The 24,678-nt window shown below is 31.7% G+C and overlaps 2 protein-coding genes across 5 annotated transcripts in view; one reads left to right on the forward strand and one right to left on the reverse strand.

The window, feature by feature from the left end:
• Positions 1 to 3,237, forward strand: part of LOC143047728 (GDP-L-fucose synthase-like) — a 15,884-nt gene extending 12,647 nt beyond the window's left edge. For all 4 annotated transcript variants that reach the window (XM_076220937.1, XM_076220940.1, XM_076220938.1 and 1 more), the window contains exon 9: positions 1,981 to 3,237. In XM_076220937.1, the coding sequence (XP_076077052.1) occupies positions 1,981 to 2,036 (56 nt within the window). In that variant the 3' untranslated portion in view covers positions 2,037 to 3,237. The remainder of the gene's footprint in view (positions 1 to 1,980) is intronic.
• LOC143047727 (uncharacterized) lies at positions 2,211 to 23,159 on the reverse strand. The gene is made up of 7 exons (XM_076220936.1): positions 22,938 to 23,159; positions 21,650 to 21,809; positions 20,784 to 20,850; positions 20,071 to 20,205; positions 9,894 to 10,012; positions 8,950 to 9,335; positions 2,211 to 3,691 (listed from the first exon to the last, which is right to left on the reverse strand). Exons 1-7 carry the CDS (start codon positions 23,106 to 23,108, stop codon positions 3,464 to 3,466), a joined length of 1,266 nt encoding a protein of 421 aa, XP_076077051.1. The 5' UTR covers positions 23,109 to 23,159; the 3' UTR covers positions 2,211 to 3,463.
• Positions 23,160 to 24,678: the final 1,519 nt, after the last annotated feature.

The raw sequence follows: 24,678 nt of genomic DNA on the forward strand, positions 1-24,678 counted from the left end.
ATAGTTAAATTTTTGTGTTTTGGTCTGTTTTTCTCATACTATATGCAATAGGTCTACTATATTTGTTGTATGGAATGATGGTAAGGTGTACATGTCTAGCGGGCAGATGTCATGTGACCTTGACCTCATTTTCATGGTTCAGTGGTCAAAGTTAAGTTTTTGAGTTTTGGTCTTTTTATCTAATACTGTATGCCATAGGTCAACTATATTTGGTGTATGGAAATATTTTATGATCTTTATGTCAGTCGCGCAGGTTTTATTTGACGGTGACCTCATTTTCACGGTTCATTGCACAGTGTTAAGTTTTTGTGTTTGGTCTATTTTTCTTAAACTATAAGTAATGGGTCAACTATATATGTTGTATATAAGCATTGTTAGCTGCACATGTCTGCCTGGCATGGTTCATCTGACCTTGACCTCATTTTCAAGGTTCATTGGTCTTTGTTTAGTTATCTTGGTTAATGTTAAGTTTATGAGACAGTTGTAATAAAACTAAGCTTTATACTTAGGACTATCAACATAATATCAATGATTAGTATAGAAGGCGAGACATTTCAGCGTGTGCACTCTTGTTTTATTTATATACTATCAATTCATAATAGTCTTTAAAAAAGCTTGTTATTTTTTAACAGAGTAGCGAACATCCTTAAAAAATAATAAAATTGCAATTATAAGGTAAAATTGCAGTCATTTTTTGCCAGAATATGGTCCTAAATCTCCTAAATCTCAGGAGCATCTTGATATTTCATGAATAATAATTATGTAATGAATCCACAATACTTGCCAACTTAGAATATTCCCTTACTGAAAAATACTTACAGCGGATTCCATTGAGTGTGTAGCCAAAGGTAATATATTTGGTTAGCTTGCTTGTTAGCTGAACCATGAAGTCATTGTTAGGTAAGGTAAACAACCCTAATTAAGAATAGACTCATCTGACAGAAAATCAATCGATCTGTCTGTTGGACTATGCTACTTCGAAAGGAGGGTGGTATACCTGACCTTATAACGACTTCACGGTTCAGCTAACAAGCAAGCTAACCAACGATATTACCTTTGGCTACACACTCAGTGGAATCTGCTGTAAATCTATCTGAAGGGGTTTTGAGGATGTTCTTAGATTGCACACATCTATTGAATAAGTTGAGAGATCTCAACCCTTTTCCTCTACCTCTAGCCAATGTAGAATAAAGAAACACATAGCAATAGGCACAGTAAAACTCAGTTTAAAAGAAGTTTGAGTCCGATGTCAGAATAGGTAACAAAAGAAACTAAGGAACATGACAATGATACATAAATGAACAAAGGACTATAATTTAATTTTGGATGTAACGCGTCCTCTGATTGGCTGACGTTATTTTGTTATCAGCCCATAGACATAACTAAGTCATGTGACCGTGACGTCATCAACGTTTTTTCATGGTATTCTACGGTTTAAAATGGAATTTAGAATTAAATTATAAGAAATGACTGTAATATTTTTTCTGTCTATTAGAAATGACTGTAATATTTTTTCTGTCTATTAGAAATAACATAAAAAATGTGGTTCACACTGTTAAATAACCCGCTACGCGCATTATTCAGTGTGCACCAAATTTTTTATGTTATTTCTTCATAGACAGAAAAAATATTAGTCATCCTAAAATATCTACTAGCAGTTACTGACATGCCAGCTATAGACCTCAAATAATCTGATTGAAAGGTTATGTTTTCATCATATGAAAACCAAGGACAATCCCTCCAAGGTCATTACTGTACCGAACCTGACAAATTAAACAATGCTTAACTTTCTTTTCTATTCATGCTTGGTGATAAAAAAGCACACAAAAACGTTTTACCAAGATCTTGTGATTTCATGGAATACGAAAACCTTTACGTTACTATTGCCAAATACTTGTTCAGTAAATTGTAGTTCTTTAGTTACATCATTTGTACATAGTTATAAACCCATTCATTCATTTGTGTTCTTTTATATTTTAGCTGTGAAGGAGTCATGTGATTGGTTTATGGAAAACTTTGAAACATGCAGAAAATGAACTTATTAGGAACAAAGTCTAGATAGGGAAATCCATTATTCATGTGGGACAATCAATAGGTTTTTGTAATATATTGCATCTATTTCTCCATTTGTTTAGTATGACTGGCATTTTTATTTATAGATGTGTTCAATCTGTTATACTGACAATTTTATATTTGACTTTTTGTTAAGGATTCTTGTGTTATATTTTTGTACATGCTGTTATTTATGAGTCCAGCATAAAATAAGTGCTTGTGTGAATTTACTTTTTTATATCAGGGTTTGAAAAACCAAGGGTAAATTTTTTTCTTGGCAGATATTAACATTAGCTGAAGTTTCTTCAATCTTTACTAAAATATAAATTGTATAGGCATGACAAAATGTAGTTTATGTTGATTAATGTGGCCAAAAATTCTCGACACTCATTTATAGTACATTCCACCCTTAGATTTTTTATTTCAACATATTTGAATTGAGCTGCTTTCACAATTCATGGACAGACACCAATTTTGATAAACTTATTTTAGATGAACGCAATATTTTCTAACAGGTTTTCATGTCTAGTAATTGGTAAAAAAACTAACATATATTTAAATGCAATAGAACAAGACATTCATTAGGAATAGTGCTTCAATACTTCATATTGTTATTCTGCTTTGGGGAATGCCATAAGATATTTTTTAACAAATGCATAATATATTTATTTGTTGGATTTTTTATTTTGAGTTATTTGTTTCTATGATAACACATGAAGATAGACAATAGAATAGAAACTCTGTTCATATGTTTCAGGTCTTTGATAGTTTCATGTTCATTTATTTCCAGAAAAAAATAATCATGGTTCTTGTTATTTAGTACAAAAATTACTGTGTTATTAACTTATTCCTTGTTTATATCTAAACAAATTTCTGTTTTTTGTTGTTGTGTAAATTGCCAGTTATAGTGGTATTTTCAAAGTTATTAAAACTATTTTTGTCTGCATTTTAAATTTAAAGAAGATATTATTGTCTTTCAAGATGGGTTTTGTCTATACTGTATTTGTATGGGTCATATAATGGTAAAAATTGTGTAAATTATGTAAGAATGTCAGTTATGTGTCATTTATGTCTTCAGTTGACAGAAAATGTTGTTTTCTACTTATATAAAACTTATGTTTGGATAACTTTTTTTTACACTGTCAAGATCGCTTTTTTATTTCATTTAATAAAGAATTAACACTATGGTTAATAATTTTTACTGGACCAGTTGGAAACCCCACATGAGGTAGGTGCCCTCCAGACATGAATCTGAACTAGCATTGTCAGTTTTTCCACAGTATTTTGATAATTCATGGCATTGTTCAAAACTTGTATTAAGATATATACATATTTATTATACTATAAGACAAATATATTGGTATAAATATTCACATAGAAAATCTACTTCATTTCAATCATATTTCTTAGTCTATTTTTTATGAACTAGATTATTTGCATAGGATGATAAAAATTTTGGAGCCGGTGGTGTTTTACTCAGGTCTCTAATCTGTTGTGTACATTCACTATTAAGTTTAGAATGTCTGTCAGAAAACATCTCAGGCATAGGAGGTGTAATGTTGCTGGTTATATCATGTCCTAATCTCTCTGCTAGTGGCTTGAATTCCTTGGGCATTTCATTATCTGTATCAACAATATTCTATAAAAAAACAATAATATAACACTTAAGGTCAAAGTACTATGTCACAAAAATTACTGGTTCTACATTCATTCTTTTCATGTTATTATTCTATCACACTATGGATTGAAAAACAACTGGTAAGAACTTGAATCGTTGATGTAAAAATATGTATAAAGGAAATGTTGTTTTTTGTCTAGGAGACAGAAACCCAATGGCATTTAAAGATTAACATTTAATCTTCAACAATAGGCAAGTTCTACAATTTATGACTAGGCCTTTTTAGTGGAAAAAAAATTGTGCATGAATTTCAAAAGGACCAACAATTATCTAACATTATACAAAATTTGAAGGATAAAACAAAAGACAATCATAAACAAGAATACACACATTTTTGTTGAAAGCATACACGACTCAAAATTTAAAAATGGCTGAAACTGCCCCTATGTGTGGTGCTCACACATAACTACTCATTACTGCAAACAAATTTTTGAGATCGTATAATGGTATGATGTCGTCTGCATCGTCCGAGGACTCGTTGGTTTCTAGACAATAACTTTAGTTTCTATGAATGGATCTTTTTGAAATTTTATAAGAAGGTTCAATACCACAAAAGGAAAGGAGTAGGTCCGGTTCGGACCGATTTTGGCCTCAAATTTCAGGTTCATCTGACGAAAGATTTTGACCACTTTTAAAACACTTAAGTGTCTATTTCATTTGAATCCAGTAGTTTATGTGAAAGATTTTAACTGATTGAGTCATTAAAAACGATCCGATTCAAGCTCAAATATGAAAAATCTTCCAAATATGCCAAAAAATGTCACTTTTCAGATGGTTTTTGTCAAAAATGAAAGTGGTCGCATCCGTGTTTATTCTCAACCTTTATATTATATGTTATGTATTATCATAAAATACAACTTACATTTCAATATTATGGATGAACACGAATGCGGCCACTTTCTTTTACACGAATACCGTCTTCAATTTAACTAAAATGTGAAGATTTCAGTAATTTAGCATGACTTTGTGGTGCTAGTACCCGATATATGTGCATTGTTATGTCAAAAACAACCCATATTTATGTAGCTTAAGCATTCTACTGTCCAATAAATAACTAAAAGTTTACATTTTATCAACTTTGTAAAACTGCTATATTTTGGGGCCAAAAAGGGGTCTTACTGGACCTACTCCTTTAAGAATTAGGGGCCCAAAACAAGCATTTTTCTACTTTCAGGATAGTTACTTGTGTATTTCAATTGCTCTGAAATTGTTCCACAATGTTTAATACCACAAGTAGAAGGTGTGGATTCATTTGGGGGATTATGGTGCCAACAACAAGCATTTTTGTAGTTTCTGGACAATAACTTGTATGTAAGTATGGATCTATCTGACATTGTACCACAAGGTTCCATATCACAAAAGGAAGGCTGGGATTGAGTTTGGGGGTTATTACCCCAATTCATGCAGGAATTAGGGGCCAAAAACGAGCATACATCTAGTTTCCAGATAATAACTTGTGTTTAAGTGTATGGATCTCTCTGAAATTGTACTACAAGGTTCCATACTACAAAAGGAAAGGCAGGGATCAAGTGTGGGGGTAATTGCTCCAAGGGGGATTCAAAAAGTTTTTTTGGGGGGATCCAATTTTTTTTAAGGAGTTCAATTTTTTTATAAAGTTTCAAGAAGAAATCTTTAATTGCACAGTATTGCCCAATAGATTTGTAAGATCTTGATATTTATTTTTGTGTCAGAAACCTATATCATGTCAAAAATCTGATTACAATCCAAATTCAGACAGTATTAAGCTTGAATATTGTGTCCAAATTTGGCCCAACTGTTCAGGTTTCAACCTCTGCAGTCGTAGCTGCGCTCAGCAAAGCATTTTATTAAAAAATACAGACATTCAGTTTAGAAGTTTTTATACGACCGCAAAAATTGAAAATTTTTTGGTCGTATATTGGTATCACGTTGGCGTCGTCGTCCGAAGACATTTGGTTTTCGCATTCTAACTATAGTAAAAGTAAATAGAAATCTATGAAATTTAAACACAAGGTTTATGACCATAAAAGGAAGGTTGGGATTGATTTTGGGTGTTGTGGTCCCAACAGTTTAGGAATTAGGGGCAAAAAGGGCCCAAATAAGCATTTTTCTTGGTTTTTGCACAATAACTTTAGTATAAGTAAACAGAAATCTATGAAATTTTAACATAAGGTCTATGACCACAAAAGGTGGGCTGGAATTGATTTTGGGAGTTTTAGTCCCAACATTTTAGGAATTAGGGGCCAAAAACAGGTCCCAAATAAGCATTTTTCTTGGTTTTTGCACAATAACTTTAGTATAAGTAAATAGAAATCTATGAAATTTTACACAAGGTTTATGACCACAAAAGGAAGGTTTGGATTGATTTTGGGAGTTTTGGTCCCAACGAATTAGGGGCCAAAAGGGTCCAAAATTAAACTTTGTTTGATTTCATAAAAAAATGAATTATTGGGGTTCTTTGATATGCCAAATCTAACCGTGTATTCAGATTCTTAATTTTTGGTCTTGTTTTCAAATTGGTCTACATTAAGGTCCAAAGGGTACAAAATTAAACTTAGCTTGATTTTAACAAAAATTGAATTCTTGGGGTTCTTTGATATGCTGAATCTAAACATGTACTTAGATTTTTGATTATGGGCCCAGTTTTCAAGTTGGTCCAAATCAGTCAGGGATATAACTCTATAGGGTTATTACAGGAAAATAACATACATTTGTTATTGTAGACTAAAAAATCAAAGAACTGTGATAACATACGTATGTTACATGTTTCAAAGGGACAATATACATCATTAGTTTTGTTAAAATTTGTAAAAGTTCTATTGATATTACTTTTGTCTATATGTATACTTAACTATTGAAAGATATAACAGTTCATAGTTTGCCATTTTGCATAATACACCTATATGTTATCACAGAAAAATATGCCTGTAATAACTAAAGGGTGTTATTACAGCTTCTCTATATCACTTCAAAGGATTTGATCAGACATAGATCATGCTTAATTACAATGTATTTTAATTTATTGTAAGAAATAATGACCAGAGCATGTAATGAGGTTCTGCGTAAGTTTCTCAGTAATTCCCAAGTGTCTTATATAATAAGTTACATTCCTTTAATAACTAAGCCTTGTTATTACAGCTAAGTTTATCCCTTAATAGCCTCATCTCATTGATTTACCATGGTTAATCAAAAATGTATTAATCTAATTAAGAAATTAGTTATCAAGGCTATGCATTTAGTTTCCGCGCAAAGTCTAAAGAGTTCCCTAGAGCCCACTATAAATGAAATAATTTTACAAATAACAAACATATGTTATTACAGATTTAGAAAATTTAAGGAAGAAAATCTGTAACAACACACGCAAGTTATTTTCTGTAATAACCCTATAGAGTTATATCTCTGACTGCAAATCCGGGTCCAAAATTATTATATTAAGTATTGTGCAATAGCAAGAAATTTTCAATTGCACAGTATTCCGCAATAGCAAGAAATCTTCAATTGCACAGTATTGTGCAATAGCAAGAAATCTTCAATTGCACAGTATTGTGCAATAGCAAGAAATATCTAATTGCACAATATTGCCCAATAGCAAGAAATTTTCAATTGCACAGTTTTGCGCAATAGCAAGAAATATTCAATTGCACAGTATTGTCCCTCGTTTTCAAATTGGTCTACTTTAAGGTCCAAAGGGTCAAAAATAAAACTTTGTTTGATTTCAACAAAAATTGAATATATGGGGTTCTTCAATATGCTGAATCTAACCATGTATTTAGATTTTTAATATTTGAGCCCTGTTATCAAATTGGTCCACATTGAGGTCTAAATGGTCTAAAATTGAATATTATTTGATTTCATCAAAAATTGAATTCTTGGGGTTCTTTGATATGCTGAATCTAAACATGTACTTAGATTTTTGATAAGGGCCCAGTTTTCAAGTTGGTCCAAATCAGAGTCCAAAATTATTATATTAAGTATTGTGCAATAGCAAGAAATTTTCAATTGCACAGTATTCCTCAATAGCAAGAAATCTTCAATTGCACAGTATTGTGCAATAGCAAGAAATTTTCAATTGCACAATATTGCACAATAGCAAGAAATCTACAATTGCACAGTATTGTGCAATAGCAAGAAATCTTCAATTGCACAGTATTGCGCAATAGCAAGAAATATCTAATTGCACAATATTGCCCAATAGCAAGAAATTTTCAATTGCACAGTTTTGCGCAATAGCAAGAAATATTCAATTGCACAGTATTGTCCCGTTTTCAAATTGGTCTACTTTAAGGTCCAAAGGGTCAAATATTAAACTTTGTTTGATTTCAACAAAAATTGAATATATGGGGTTCTTCAATATGCTGAATCTAACCATGTATTTAGATTTTTAATATTTGGGCCCTGTTATCAAATTGGTCCACATTGAGGTCTAAATGGTCTAAAATTGAATATTATTTGATTTCATCAAAAATTGAATTCTTGGGGTTCTTTGATATGCTGAATCTAAACATGTACTTAGATTTTTGATTATGGGCCCAGTTTTCAAGTTGGTCCAAATCAGAGTCCAAAATTATTATATTAAGTATTGTGCAATAGCAAGAAATTTTCAATTGCACAGTATTCCTCAATAGCAAGAAATCTTCAATTGCACAGTATTGTGCAATAGCAAGAAATCTACAATTGCACAGTATTGTGCAATAGCAAGAAATCTTCAATTGCACAGTATTGCACAATAGCAAGAAATATCTAATTGCACAATATTGCCCAATAGCAAGAAATTTTCAATTGCACAGTTTTGCGCAATAGCAAGAAATATTCAATTGCACAGTATTGTCCCGTTTTCAAATTGGTCTACTTTAAGGTCCAAAGGGTCAAAAATTAAACTTTGTTTGATTTCAACAAAAATTGAATATATGGGGTTCTTCAATATGCTGAATCTAACCATGTATTTAGATTTTTAATATTTGGGCCCTGTTATCAAATTGGTCCACATTGAGGTCTAAATGGTCTAAAATTGAATATTATTTGATTTCATCAAAAATTGAATTCTTGGGGTTCTATGATATGCTGAATCTAACCATGTATTTAGATTTTGGATATTGGACCATAATAGGTAAATGTCCAATTTAAAATTTTTAAGTTTTTAAGTTTAAGTTCTTAGACCACATTCATTCTGTGTCAGAAACCTATGTTGTGTCAACTATTTAATCACAATCCAAATTTTAGATTTGAATAGAATTACTAACTTTTAGGTTTACTGTAAATTCTGGTGTCTGAGGGAGATCATCATACAGTTTTGCTCTACTAGATTTAATTTTAACATCCATTTGAGGTTTACTACTATTCTCCATCAGCTTTCTTGCACTCTCACTTTGAAACACTGGTAACTGAGGACTATTCATCGGTGCTTTATTTAAGTTGTTTATTGTGGAAATGGCCAGCCCTGTCCTTTCAAAATGGTCCTTTTGTCCAAAATGTTTCATTCCAGGTGTCTGAAATACTGGAGCTTCTGGGCTTGCCATATTCATATTGTTATTTAAATTTAATTTAGGAAAATCTGAATCATAAAGTTGTTCTTGTTTTTGTCTTTTGTCTGCAGGTGTGAAGAAATCATGGAATGATGGACTAGCATCTGAAAAAAAATAGTTATCTATACAATTATTGTTTTTTAACAACAGCTCAATATATACCCATTCACCAAGAAACTACATGTGAGGCTGGGATCTGTAAAAAGTTATAAAGCAGATTTCTGAAAAGTGGTGGTCCTAAGTATTTATGCACCAAAATTTTACAAAGGACCAACATTGTCTCCATTCTTAAATCAAAAGGGTGGGTAAAGATTTCTTTTACATGTGTATAACAATCTAGAAAATATTATTTTTCTCAATTTCTTGAAATTCCAGTTTTTGAGTAACAATAACTTCACCAGAGTTTCTCTATTTGCAAATTGTAAATGTACAAAATTAAAATTATTAATGACAAAAATGTTTTTAATCCATTCTCTGTCACATATTTTGTTTAATCAAAAAAGTGGTTAAAATAACTGAAATGTAATGTTATTGAAAAGCCTCTGAAGAAATTCTATTTCCCTTGCTTTTTGTATGGTTTCTTTTTTGGTTGTTCATGTACTGATATCCCATATCCTTTGTTTTTCTATCACAATACATTAATTTCTAATATTGAACTTTACCTTGGTACTTTCCTGGTGTGTTGAAAGGAACATGCCTCCCAAATACACTGGGAGTCAGAGAAACAAAATCATCTGTGTTGAATAAAGAAGGTATTACAGCTTCAGAATGTGGTACAACCCTGAAATAAAAATAAACAAGAGTGCACACACTGAACTGTCGCCTTCTTTACTAATCATTGATATTATGTTGAAAGTCATAAATATAAAACTTTATTACAACTGTCACATAAACTTAACATTAACCAAGAAAACTAAACATTGACCAAGGAACCATGAAAATGAGGTCAAGGTCAGAGGAACCATGCCAGACACACATGTACAGCTAACAATTTTTCCATACAACAAATAAAGTTGACCTAATGCTTATACTTTAACCTGAAGCAGGTCTGACAGACAGACGGAAGAACGAACAAACAGAAGGACGAATAGACCCACAGACCAGAAAACATAATGACCCTCTACTATCGTAGGTGGGGCATAAAAATAATAGCCTTGCACTACAGATTTTGTTTTCAATGACCTTTTTTAACATTATGAAAAATAAAAAAACACACATTTAAAAAAAAAACTGATATTAAACTTACTGGATTAAGACATTGTCTCCTTTTGCATTTTTTTTTTTACAGTGAATTCCTTTTTTTATAAGCCTGGGATATAGGGCTTGTGGTTTATTGTAAAGATTGCATTTTTTATTATAAATTGGAATGTATGAATATGTATGTTTGATTACATTCAAAAAAAATTAAAAGCTTCTTACATGTATTTTGTTTAATATCATAAACTGAACCAAGTGTTATTGCTTATAATTTGGATGCTATGTTTAATATAAAGAGTTGCACCATGAGGGTATCATATGCCTGTCACTTTTTCAATGAATAAAGTTTCATAACTCCTTTAAGGCAAAGTGTACGTAATTAAACTACACAATGGTTTTTTTTTAAATTTCACATATGAATTCTGCTTGTAAAATTACACTAGAAAATAAAATAAACTAGAGGCTCTCAAGAGCCTGTGTCGCTCACCCGTTACTGTATTTACTGATGTCGGCCATCTTGGTTGGTAGGCATGGTCATTAGACACTTTTTAAAAAAAGATACCCTAGTAAGGATTTTGGCCAAATTTGGTCCATAGTTTTAGAAAAGAAGATTTTTGTACAAGTTACAAAAATGACGAAAAGTTGTTCAATATTGATTATAAAGAACAATAACTCCTTAAGGGGTTCTCTGACAATTTTGGTCATGTTGACTTATTTGTAGATCTTACTTTGCTGAACATTATTGCTGTTTACAGTTTATCTCTATCTATAATAGTATTCAAGATAATAACCAAAAACTGCAAAATTTCCTCAAAATTACCAATTTTAGGGCAGCAACCCAACAACGGGTTGTAGGATTCATCTGAAAATTTGTGAGGGGATAGATCTTATTCTGATGGACATTTAAATCTTGAAAGATGACCAAATGTCTTAGTTTCAAAGATATAAAGCAAAAACTGCATTTTACCACTATGTTCTAATTCTAGCCATGTCCACCATTTTGATTGGTAGATGGGGTCATCGGACACATTTTTTAAACTATATACCACAATTATGATAAGTAAGTTTAAATTTGGCCCAGTAGTTTCAGAGAAGAAGATTTTTGTACAAGTTACAAAAAATAACGAAAAAGTTGTTAAAATTGACTATAAAGGGCAATAACTCCTTAAGGGGTCGACTGACAATTTTGGTCATGTTGACTTATTTGTAGGTCTTATTTTGTTGAACATTATTGCTCTTTACAGTTTATCTCTATCTATAATAGTATTCAAGATAATAGCCAAAAACTGCAAAATTTCCTTAAAATTACCAATTCAGGGGCAGCAACCCAACAACAGGTTGTCCGATTCGTCTGAATGTTTCAGCGCAGATAGATCTTGACCTGATCAACAATTTTACCCCTGTCAGATTTGCTCTAAATGCTTTGGTTTTAAAGATATCAGCCAAAATATACATTTTACCCCTGTGTTCTATTTTTAGCCATGGCGGCCATCTTGGTTTAATGGCCAGGTCATCGGACCCAATTTTTAAACTAGATACCCCAAGGATGATTGTGGCCAAGTTTGGTTAAATTTGGCCCAGCAGTTTCAGAGGAGAAGATTTTTGTAAAAGTTTACGGACGACGGACGCATTGTTTTTGAGATACGAGTCGTTGAAATTAATAGCATGACACTCAAAAAATACAAAGGATATATAGGGAAAATCATCAAAATTAGCAGATCTTTTTACATTATCAAGATTTTCTATTTTGTTGGTCAACAGATTTTCTTTTTAAATTGATATACGATTCAAAAATGAAAGACGAATCCATTGGTGCAAAGAAAGTCCCTAGCAACTGTGCTAGTTTTTACGCTACTCCTTGTTGAAGTTTGTTTTTTTGGCCGGAAAATAAGAATTATACGGCGACGTCATTGTCTACAGTAACGTCGCCACAGCTTCTACATCGTAACTCTATTATACCGTATAATGTCGTGCGTGTGTATTACCCATCTTCCTATTTTTACAAATGATCTAGCATTATAGATTGATAAGGAAATAAACTAAATAATTTCAAAGAATATTTCTGTCGCAAAAGAAAATGCAAGTGAAAGAAAGTTACCGTAGATTTTTTTCTTTTCTATATTAGAATGATTTACAAACCTTTCTTAATGCTTGCATAGATTGTTTAATTCTTTTATGAATCAAATATCGAGTATGAATTTGTCCCGGTTAACACAGTGTTGTCAGAATGAATTGATCAGTTTTAATATTAGGATCGGGTATACACCTCGCTTTCAATCTTACTTCTGCATGTTTGTATTTAAAAAAGTAGACCTATTTCCTGCATATTTTCATGTTCGTCATTTCTGCATGTTGTTAATCTGAGGATTTGCACACAATATAGTCTACATTATAAACTTATCTTATTAGTCTTGTTTACACACATGCTCATGACGCATTTCTGCCAAAACATATTTTGTTTTACAAAATTTCCCGTCTCGATCACTTTCCCTTTTCTTTAACTAAATGACAAAGAATGATGTAATTTTTGCTGAATGAAGTTTCACTAACATAAGAAAATTTTTGTTTGTTCCGTGCATTATTTGTTAAAAATCCACATACAAGGATTTATTTTGATTGATTGATTGTTGGTTGCTTAACGTCCAGTGGCAAATATTTCATGCATGTTCAGGACGAGAACAAGTTAACAATAAATACAATTGGAAGTTTTGTTCATAACAGAGGCCATCGGGGATGATGGTCTGGGAAATTTGGAGTGCCACTAGAAAATGAGGGTATATTGGATATGGACAGAAATTTTGCCGTGCAACAGTCCACCTACGCAACCCTCACATTATAGTTGTTGCAATGGTTCTTAACGGGCATAGAGCGTGGCACTCTCTTTACACGAGGCATCGGATTTAAAGTCCCCATTCTGACTGGACATGACTGCGAGCTTAATACATTCCGCACAGCCAAACGGACGCCCCACTTCGGCAAGTGTTTAACTGCCGGTCGGGAGAAGACCAAGTGACCATATTTCGTTTCCCCAGTCACCCTTGGGGTAACACGGATTTAAACAATAAGCATAATGCATACTATGGTTCTTCAACTATTTTAGTTCTTATACATCCGTGGCTTTAAAATGTTCTGCCTTTAGTGTCCCTTATCTAAGTTAATCTAGAAAAGCGCTTCGGACGCTTGAAATTTAAAACGTGTTGATTTCATTTAATCTTCAGAATTTTTTAGACCGCAATGGGGTTAAAAAGAAGGATTCGCTTATGTATACATTTTAACAAAATAGAAAAGATCAGAGTATTTGGTATAACTTCCCGTCGCAGATATTTCAGACATGTTTATTTTAAATGAAAACCTTCACCTTATATGATCCTTTTGAGATCGACGTACCTAGTGCAATAACGGCCGGAACATACCCAGTGTTATGTAATACAATTTGTATAGGGAAATGCTTTAAATAGCAATGTATATAGTGTAATGCCTTAAATTAACTGGTGTAAAATTAATGATATAAGAATGCGACCTTATGAGAATGTATCATGTTAGATGCTATAAAAATTTACCTAATAAAATGTTTTAAGAATGTACTCAGTGTAATGCACGGAGATTATTCATACTGTATTGCTACACGGGTTTACCTAGCGTAGTACAGTACGAATATAGCCTCTGCATAATGCAAATGCATAGCTTTCCTATTTATATTATATAAAACAATAAGGAGATGTGGTATGACATCCAATGAGACAACTACCCGCCACTGGATAAATGAAGTCGATGTAAGGAATAACTATAAACAACCATACTGTTTTCAACAATTAAAGGGACGAAAGCATAATGTGTAGGCCACAAAATACTTCGACATGAAAAATGCCAAAAATTTCAAACGGGAAAATCAACAGCCTTATTCATAAAAATCAAAGCACCAAAGGGTGCTATAGGCAATTAATCAAAAACCCAAAGGCAAACTTGGCCAAGTTCAGATGAATAGTGTTAAGAATTAGTCAAAATATTTATCTCAGGCATTGTTATCAGCTATTTCTAAAGTATAAAATAACATGAATAATGCTTGTACATGGTACAGTAATGTTTATGTTATGCAATCCTACCACTTTCAAAAGTTATTTCCAATTTATATTTATAAAGATTCAATGTCTGAGATTATACACATACACTGTCCTATGTTAGGGGAGAGTTTTGTGCCAGTTAAGATGTTTAAGCCGCCACATTTTGTATGCACCTGTCCATAGTGAGGACCCACTAATGTGGTGATTGTTGCTGTATATCATATTTATTTTTCATAATTGTTTTGTACATTTTTTTTTAATTTTAATTTCTTGTGTATACTTCTGATTTTAGTGTATGTTCTAGTTATTGTAAATGCTCTTTTGTTTCGACGTTGGAAAGTTCCGGGCGGAAAGAACTCACTAGCCAAAAAGTTCCAGAGGAACTTATTATTATGTGTTACTTTGTTCTTCCTTTGATTTAAAAGTTCGACCGGAACAAAGTGACTAGTTGAAATAGTATACATTTTCGTTATTATGTAAAGGGGCCAGCAAAAGCAATCCTTTGGGTGTAGGAGTTTCTCCCTGCACTAAAGATCCATTGGTAATCTTTGACTGTTGTCTGCTCTTAGATCAGGTTATTGTCTATATGACACATTCCCCATTTTCATTCTCAATTTTATTAGACACTGGCTACGGTTACATGGAAATGTAACAACAATAAAAATATTACTGTTACACTGGAGACTAATTGCCGGAATGCAAAGTTGGGCGAGGAACCGATTTATTACGAATGTAACAATAATTATTGAGGCTACGGTTACATTACGCTGAGATTAATAGTAATCTCAGCATTACGTTATTGTTACACGAAAAACAGCAATGTACGCTAGATTTATTAAACTTAAATCTTCTATAGTTGTATTGCTTAATTCTTTCATACATTTTGTATATACTAAACAATACTTGTATAATACTCATTGGCAGATCCAGGGGGGGGGGGGGGGGGGGGGTCCGGGGTTTGCCAATCAATGCATTTGAATGGGAGCATTCAGTTGGAACCCCCCCCCCCCTTTTATCAAATGGCTGGATCCGCCCCTGATACTGATAAAAAATAAATATAATTATTCGACAAATGGTGTATAACTTGAATAGTTTTACGTATTAATGGTTTTGATGTTCTTAAAGATACTACTCAAGATTAGGAGTGCCAAAGGCGAAAAATATAGTTCAATGGTTTCACTTTTTTAAAGTATTTAACTGCACACCTTCTCTTATTACTGTCATTATACTTTGAACCAATTTGTTTAGGGTGAAAAACATTAAAACTTGGGATACATTTTAAACGAAACTAAAACAATATCAAGACATAAATTTCATACAGCTATACAATTTGACGCAAATTGATACATCAAAAGCAAAGTTTGCTAACTGTCACTTAAATACTAAGACTGATTTCTGTATGTACACGTATCAGTGGAGGACGTTATTTCAACGGTTCATCAAAAAATGTGTCAGACTTTAAAAAACACTTACTGGATTTGTAGAAATTGTCATTGTAAATAAAAAATGACAGTAAATAAATTGTATGTAATAAGTGTATGTATTGTAAATATAAAATAAATGTCTTCAACTTTTATTATTAGTACATATCTCTAGTTCCATCGTACATTACTGTTTTTCATGTAACAATAACGCAATGTATAGCCTCAATAATTCTTGTTACATTCGTAATTAAACAGGTCCTTACCCAACCATGCATTCCGGTATTTAGTCTCCAATGTAACAATAATATGTTTATTATTGTTACGTTTCCATGTAACCGTAGCCAGTGCCATTTTATTAACGTCTCAAATTATAACTGAATTACAATATCTTGATTACGGTTTAACTGTCTTCCATTACTAATACTAGTATCATAATAAAAAAAACCATTTATTTAAACTTTAAATAACTGTAATAGTAGGAATTAAGAAAAACTTGTTTGTAACTTCAACTTGATGAAAACATAAACGTTTCTCGAGCCTCGTTAGTCGTATACCTTTTTATCGTATCATGCGATTTCTTTTCACATTATTTTCATGGGGAAATCGTTTACCAGCATAAAGTTGCTGAAGGAACCGCATAGAATTGATTCAAGAACACTTAACGAGTGTTTAAATGTGAAAAATTATAAAAAGAAACATTATAACAAAAAAGTCGTATTTTTCTGTATCGGAAATCAAAAAGTCCTTGTAAATCAAAAACAATTACGGTGTGATACGCGTCACAGATTCGGACTTAATATGTTACAGAATATGCGACTTTGGAAGTTAAATAATGCCGTCCTTTAGAAAACAGTTGTTAAAGTTTTAATCTCAATATTTATTGAAGCACATTGAGGTAAATCAAAGCACGTGTAGCATTATGTTACATTGTACCACCAAAGCAAAACAATCTTAATGACCTTGACATCGACCAATCAGAAAACTACAATAACAACAACTTTATTTGACAAGCATGAAGGAGGTCATTTGTGAGATAACGGAATAATATTAACAAGAATACAAATGAGCATACATTTGAGATTACTGAATTAAGATGATTTGAATAATCTCAATCAGACAAAAAAACGAATAAAATGATTAATAATAAAGTACATATGTATCATCAGAATCCTCCCAATTTAAAAGGTACGTAAATTTCGTCTTCTATGTAATTTAAAATTGGCGCCAACTTATATCAGCTGATTAATAGACTACTGACGTATGTAATACGTATCGATGACAAACAATATTCCTATGACTTTTGCCATTTGGGAAATGTAAACGACTCATCTTTATAGATTTTCGGCGATCAAATATTTCATACAATTGTTCTTTGACATCTTAATCAACAGCACAGGGAATAATAAACTATAGAAGGATTTCTATCGAGCACTACTTCCTATGTGCAACTTCAAAACTTTTGGGAAAATCGACGACCATTTAACATTTTTATGGTAATATTTTTTATATTCCAGAATAAAAAGTATGAAAAAAGTGTCCAATTAGTTATAAATAACATGATAGCCAGCCAGATAATAAAAGTGGCACATATTTCAGCATTTATTGGGTAGAACATAAATCTAGGGTGCTCGCATAAAGCAGCTCAACTGCTTAAAAATAGTTACTAAAAAACAAATACCATGTGGTGAAGTGACAGACTTGAACCAAAGTCAATAACAACTAGTAAACCATTAGTCCAATAATACAAGACTTTGGAGTTTAAAATAAGTTACATTCAACGATTTTTATCGATATTTTTTTTTTGGGAAAAAGGGGGGGTCAACGTTGATAATAATAAAGAAAAGAAATATCCAATAAAAAACGTTGAATATAAATGATATGAAACTCCAAATTCTTATATTATTGGACTAGTACACCACAGGCTTCTCAATTCTTGTATTATCATGAACTAGGTGAAAGCATAGAGCTGACCGAGTGCAAGATCTTCCTGGATAATCATTGAGGTCGATTAATCATCACTTGCAGTAGACTTCGGTTAAATTTTTTTTTAAATCTTCAAAATGCTATCAAAATGTAAAAGTCTGAACTCATTTCACCTCTTATTCCACTAAACATTAAATTGTAGTTTAAAGTGTCACAAACAGACTTTCCTGACCTCTTTTCTTTAACCGTAATAATATATTCTACTCATTCATAATCTTGAATTGAGACTTGAGAAAAAATGTTACTTCAAAATTACATTCTCTAATTGAAATGATCAGTGCACACAGGCACAATAAAAGAAAACAAATTTTGCTATCTCTTCGAAATTGGAATTTGATACAGAAGAAATAACGTGTTATATTTTTAACTTACATGTATGTGTACTTTCAATTTCAATTTGGTTCTAAATTTAGATTTATAGTTTTCCCATAAATTGCTGACAGAATAGAAGACACCTGTTTATTTTCTGCACATGTAGAAAAAGTTGAAAACTTGGAGTTGAATGACATATTTTTTACTTATTCTAACTTTCTAAGATAAATGTTTAGAGTGATCACTTTTTTAGTTTACTGAGTATTTTTTTGTGGCCTAATTTGTTTATTTTCCGTCTTTGTTCTTGTAAGTGTTGCACTAGTGGTCAAATTATATTTTCTTGGTATCATCTTATTTTTTAAAAGGGATATAAATCATGTCCTAAAATTTTCATTTGCACAAAATACGGACATGTCAACGTTTTTTTAATCTAATAATTAATTTCACATCTAAAACTTTTTGTTGAGTACTGTGTGTTTTCGTTCAAAACTACGGCTTTTAAAATGATATTGTTGGGTCAATTCAGGTTTCATTTTAATTAATTTGATATCAATAGAAGTAGAATTGTCACATTTGTATTTGTTTATAATTCTGTTGTGAGGCGTTTTTACAATCTGTTGTTATATAGTTTTAAACGAGATGCCTTCCATATCCAACGCGTCAAAAACAAAAACAGTCAACTGGTTTTAACGTCAGGCTGCACGAAACAATAGAATACTTTGATTTCTAACTGGAGTAATTCAGATAATTTCTCATGATTAGGTTTTAAGATAGCACAGACGTGCTTGTTAAATTCATGATAGACCGCACGAAGTAGTTCTTTCTTCTGACCTTTCTTGGAGTAAGGGAGATAACTTGCGTAACTAACGTAGAACGTTATTAATCCCGTATTCCGCTAGGGGCGTGCAATTACGTACACTTCGCCTTAATACAAAATGTAATAATGTCATATCAGAAATTTATATTTCAATTGATACATTTATAAACCAGTCACTTTAGTTTCAGGAAAACTACTCAAGCATTTTTGAATTATTGTCTGAAAAACAAAAAAAATCCCCCCTTCATGTTTATGAAAAAAATCCCATTAAACAGAAACTACAAATTTGAAATATTTAAAAGCTGAAAGGGAGCTTAAGTCAAAGGATATTTAATTACCGATGTTTCGTGAACAATTTTGTTAAAGTGTCTTGAGTTATACCCCGACATGTTGGGGACAGACAACAATATACCATTATACATCCAATAAAAGGCCTATTAAAATTTGGTGCTTGCATGTACCTACAGTTATCAATTTATCAATTTTAGTGAACCAACTTTCCATTAGATAAGGTACACATAGCATATATAAATATAATTTTGGAAGTCTTGTTCTAAATAAAGGGAGATAACACTGTCAATATACAAATATTTTGAATAGTTCTATGAGCCTGACACAAAAAATTAACTAGTTCATGTCTGGGGAATATCTAATTTTTTTAAATGTCTTTTTAAAACTTAACTATCTGTGAACATTAAATTTCAGTAGTAACACTGTCTTAATGATGAAAAAATTTCTGTATGATGCTGGTTCCATATCAAAGGTTATTTATTCCATTGTATGTGCGAGGGTAGGAAGGGACTTTCAAAATATTCCTTCAACCAAGATCCACTTTTAAGATAATATTGCAGAATGCTTATTAACGACTATCAACGATGACAAAAAAAAAGCATGGCACACTTTCAATTATTAAACTCACTTCCTACCCTCCCACATACATGTGACATACATTTTAATGGAATAGCCCTTATTGTTGGTGGTTCCTGTTAGTTCTTATGTATTCCAAACATTTTAAATTGTCTGTTATGATTAAGACATAACAAACCTTATTTGTGGTTGCTCCTGTTGTATTGTACTAAATCCTCTCTCCATAGCCCTCAGGGTATAGCTGCTAAATCCAAAATCTTCTGCTTTAGGTGTTCTTGTTCTGTCTGGTTTTGTTTCCTGAGGGGGTGTTAATCTGGAAAAAATTGTTGTACATACACATCAAATATTTACAATTCATATTAAATACATTTTGTAAATGGAGATTTTTTAAAATATTAAAATCACAGATGTGTATCTTGAAGATCACAGACAAGGACAGACGCCAAATGATGAAAAATTTTCACTTAGGTCTGTGGGCCAGGTGAGCTACAAATTACCCTGTGTACAAACAAAATGCAGTTGGAAAAGGTTTAAGTGCCAGGATCCACTAGATATATAAAAGTTAAATGCATTTTCATGGGCATTTTTTGTCTATTCTACTTCTATATTTATAAATTGGTGATAGTATAAATCGATGCAATAGAACTGTTTTGTAGAATGGTCATCTCAAAGATGTGGAACAAACTTGTTTTATTTTTACATCATCTGCAGGAACAAAAAAAAATTCTAATTGAAATCCCTTTTTTTTTGTCTTTAACTAAAAGTCAAGCTCTAAATTAAAACAATTTTTCCAAAAAATTTCGAATAAATAACAACAGAAACTATAAAACATGCTTTGTCCTTTCCATAGGAAACTAGGCAGTGCTATTACAGTATAACTGCATTACATACGGTTTTTGATTTTCTTTCATTTCATCATTTTCATCAATATTTTCCACCTGTTTTTCTGCCTTTGGTTCTACAAAAAAACAAACTATATTTATTGTTTTGTGTTGAACATGTTGAATAATTATCTGAATTTTCTTTAAATTAATGTTATCAGGACAATTAAATTATTTTTCCCACCTAGCTGTCTTCTACAAATTCATAATTTTGATACATTTCAATACTGTCACATGACGTCACTTTGATTTCTTTTTTTAAATTAATTTCTGAAAATTAAAAAAGTAAGGATAGATTAAGAGATTTTACTATTCAAACAGATTGTATTCTGTCAACTGTTTTCTTTGTAATGTTTACTATTTTTACAAGTGGTCCTATCAGTTGCACATATATCGAAATAAGTAAAACATGTGGAAAAAAATTATTACTGAAAGTGAAAGTAGTGATTTGGACAAAATGAAAGTAGGGTAGAAATTAGCCTTTGTTATTTATTCAAGATTCAAATCCAACCACTGGCATGATAATAGGTCTCTAAAAAGAAAAGGTTGGATTGTCCTGGGACAAGCATATTTTATTAGAATAATAATGGTCTATAAGCAGTTTAATTTATTTCACTTTTGATGCGGTGCAAAGTTTTTAATTCAAAAAATGCATTGTAGGCAAGGGGAAGAATAATTGTGTTCTGAGGCCACCTGTGGAAAAAATATAAACTCAAGAGTCGAAAGTCGGTATTATGAAAATAGTCTATTGGAACATATCCACTCCTTAACAGTTAACCAACTTGTGATGGTGACCATACATTTTTTTTGAAGAGATAATTTCAACTTTGCCACTATGAACTGAGCCTTAATTTCATTTAAAGAAAATAAATGTACCTTTTAAAGTGTAATCTTTGTAGCCATATTGATTCATAAAAATTTCAATGTTATGAAGTTTATGATTTTGAATATCTAACAAAGAACGACAGCATTCCATCAATTCATTGAACTCCTTTCCTTCTAAATCTAACGTTTGACATTTCTGTCTTCCTTCAATCTGAAATAAACATGATCATCTTAATACATATTTTTGAATTGTTTTACACAGCCTTAGTTAAAAAAATTATTAACAGACTGTTGAGCAGGATCTACATACCCTTCCATAGCACCCTAGATTACACAGTTGTTTGGCTTAAGCTTTGTGTTGCTGATCAGCCTCAAGTTTTCTATGTGAATTGTATACTGATTTATGTGAGCTGTTGTTTGTCTTTTGGTGATTTTTTGCCATGACAATGTCAGTTTTTCATTGACTTACAATGTATGAGTTGGGATATATTCATTTTATATACTGGGGATTCATTAATATTCGTTGGATACTAATTTTTGGTAGATTTTGTGGTACAGAAGAACCACAAATTTCATGAATTTAAATGCTCAACGAATTGTAAATTTTCTACAGGATGAGTGCAGATTTTGCCAAAACCATGAAATTAAATATCCACGAATATGTGCATGATGTAAGTTTTCCCCAAAACACGAAAATTGGTATCCATGAAAATAAATAAATCCACAGTACATGTATGTAACATCATGAACATCTGTGTTGTTTGGTTGTCTTTTTTCATTCATTTTTAATTTGCTGTTGTTTGTTTTTTTTAAAGTTTACAAATGTACATGACGTAATCTATTTACAATTTTAGCAGGATGATTTAGAGTAAGACAAAAAAACAGAATTTTACATCAACTCCTATCTATTGTTGAAGACTTTCAGTCGGGGGTATCACTTATATAATTCATTGTAACTTAAAAGCTTATTTTCTTGAAGATGTAAGTAATATTTACTTGTAATAGTAAATTAGTTACATTTTAAGTTTCTTTTCATGCTTTGAATTATCTCCCCTTAACCATCTCCAACAATTTACCTAGATATATATATATATTTATGTACAAGTAATTTAATTCAACAACCCCCTCAACATGCTCAAGTTAATCAACTTCTTGTTTTGGTACATTGTAGGTCAAATAATGATATTTTGACAACTTCATGCGTTATGTTTGTTTGTATAGTTGGACTGCTGTCCCACATCTTATTCTGACACTTTAAGTAGTCAGCTACATGTACATGTTGTACATATATACTTTTGTCCAAAATTATAACAACTACAAATGTACATGTAAGTAATACCTTCATATCTTGGATTTCCTGTTTAAGACTGGTCAATTTCATTACAGTTTTTCCAGATGATCTACTGGAAGTTTTTGTTTCTACCTCACTTTGAAGCTGACTGATTCCCTGTTCAATATTTTTACACACGGTTTTCAGTTTACTGAAAAATTTGGTATTACTGTCTGCCATAACTTTTTATGTTCTTGACTTCCTTATACTATAACAAACATGTACAAGCTGAAATAAAAAACATTACTGCAACTCATTATACTAATGGTGAAATTCAAGATTAACATCATCAGTCAGGGGACTTACTTAAATGAGTGATTTTCTAAATCACTGATTCAAGTAACATTATTTCCATAAGGTTGGAAGTAAGAGTTGTCTTTCTTTAATAATCACCTATTTAAGTAGTACAAATTAATCACTAGAAGAAGTGATTTGATTTTATTGTAGCTTTAAATATAGAATACATGTACTAATGATCCAGGGACTAATTATGATGCTAAAATTATCAGAACCAACATCTGTGTTGTCTAGGATGACCAGGTCATTTCAGGTGATGATCACCTTGTACTGAATCTAGGATAATGACATAAAAATCACTTGTTTACAGGGCTCACACTACTTCAGAATTATAGGGAGAAGTGACTTCTCTTTTTGAAACTGATAGGGAGAAGTGGTGAGATTTGAAAAAGAAGTGCTCATTCGTGCAGTGCGCTACAATGTTTGGATTTTACAATAGTATAAAGGGCCATATGTAAATAATGTTCTTTTTATATTGTTCAATTCATATCTGAGTAAAAAAAATACAATTAAAGTAACATTTGAAATTAAAAGTTGTTTAAGTTTTACTAAGGTTCTTGTGAGAAACTTATTCCAACTAAATATCTAGCACTAAAAAAAAAAAAAAATATTTTAAAAAATGTAAAGAAATTATAATATATTTAATTAAAAATTATCTTGTGTATGAAATTCAGTGTTTCTCATAAAAAATATAAAAGTTATTAAGCTGGGCCATAATATATTGAAATTAGTATAATAGTCTCAGAGTTAAGCAACTTTAATCAATAGTTTGAAACAATCCATAAAAATATAGGGAATTATATACACCAATCAATTAGATGTAACCAAAAGTCTCTTAATGTGTGTGGAATGCGTAATTTTTCCCTTTTGGATCAATATTCTTCTGTCAGCTGTTCTGTCCGTGCGTCCGTAGTAATTATTGTAAAAGTACGGATTTCGGTCATAGCTGGTTCGGTTCAGATCCGTAGTTTAGAAATCGGTCAATGGCGGACGAATGCAAGAAAATTTACAAAAATAAACGAGGTTTGAAAAGTTATTTGAAAAGGAACATGACGTTTTTAATGCAATAAATAGATTAAACATTTACTGGAGGCAACTTTTATCACGTTTAAATGAAGTAACAAACTTATTTTGCCGCCGAAATTTAGGTTGATGTACGTTTTCGAGTAACAAGCACCGGAACTTGCGAAAATGCATGAAGTGATAAAAAGTTGTATTTTTATCAAATAACCTGCTACACACTGCGAAGAGAATGCTTCAACCTCTTTTCTAAAGATAATGAATCGTTTATGTCTGAATTTCTTTAATTATCAATAAAAAATTGATGTTTCATCAACTTGGTAAAAATTGAAAATGTCCGATGACTGAAAGCGAGTATCGTCAAGAACAGGGCGACTTGATTTCGCTTTTGGGGGTCGGGGAAAGCGAAGTGACGGTCGGGAAGGCGACTTCT

Source organism: Mytilus galloprovincialis, chromosome 10 (assembly GCF_965363235.1).
Source record: "Mytilus galloprovincialis chromosome 10, xbMytGall1.hap1.1, whole genome shotgun sequence".
Lineage (NCBI taxonomy): Eukaryota > Metazoa > Mollusca > Bivalvia > Mytilida > Mytilidae > Mytilus > Mytilus galloprovincialis.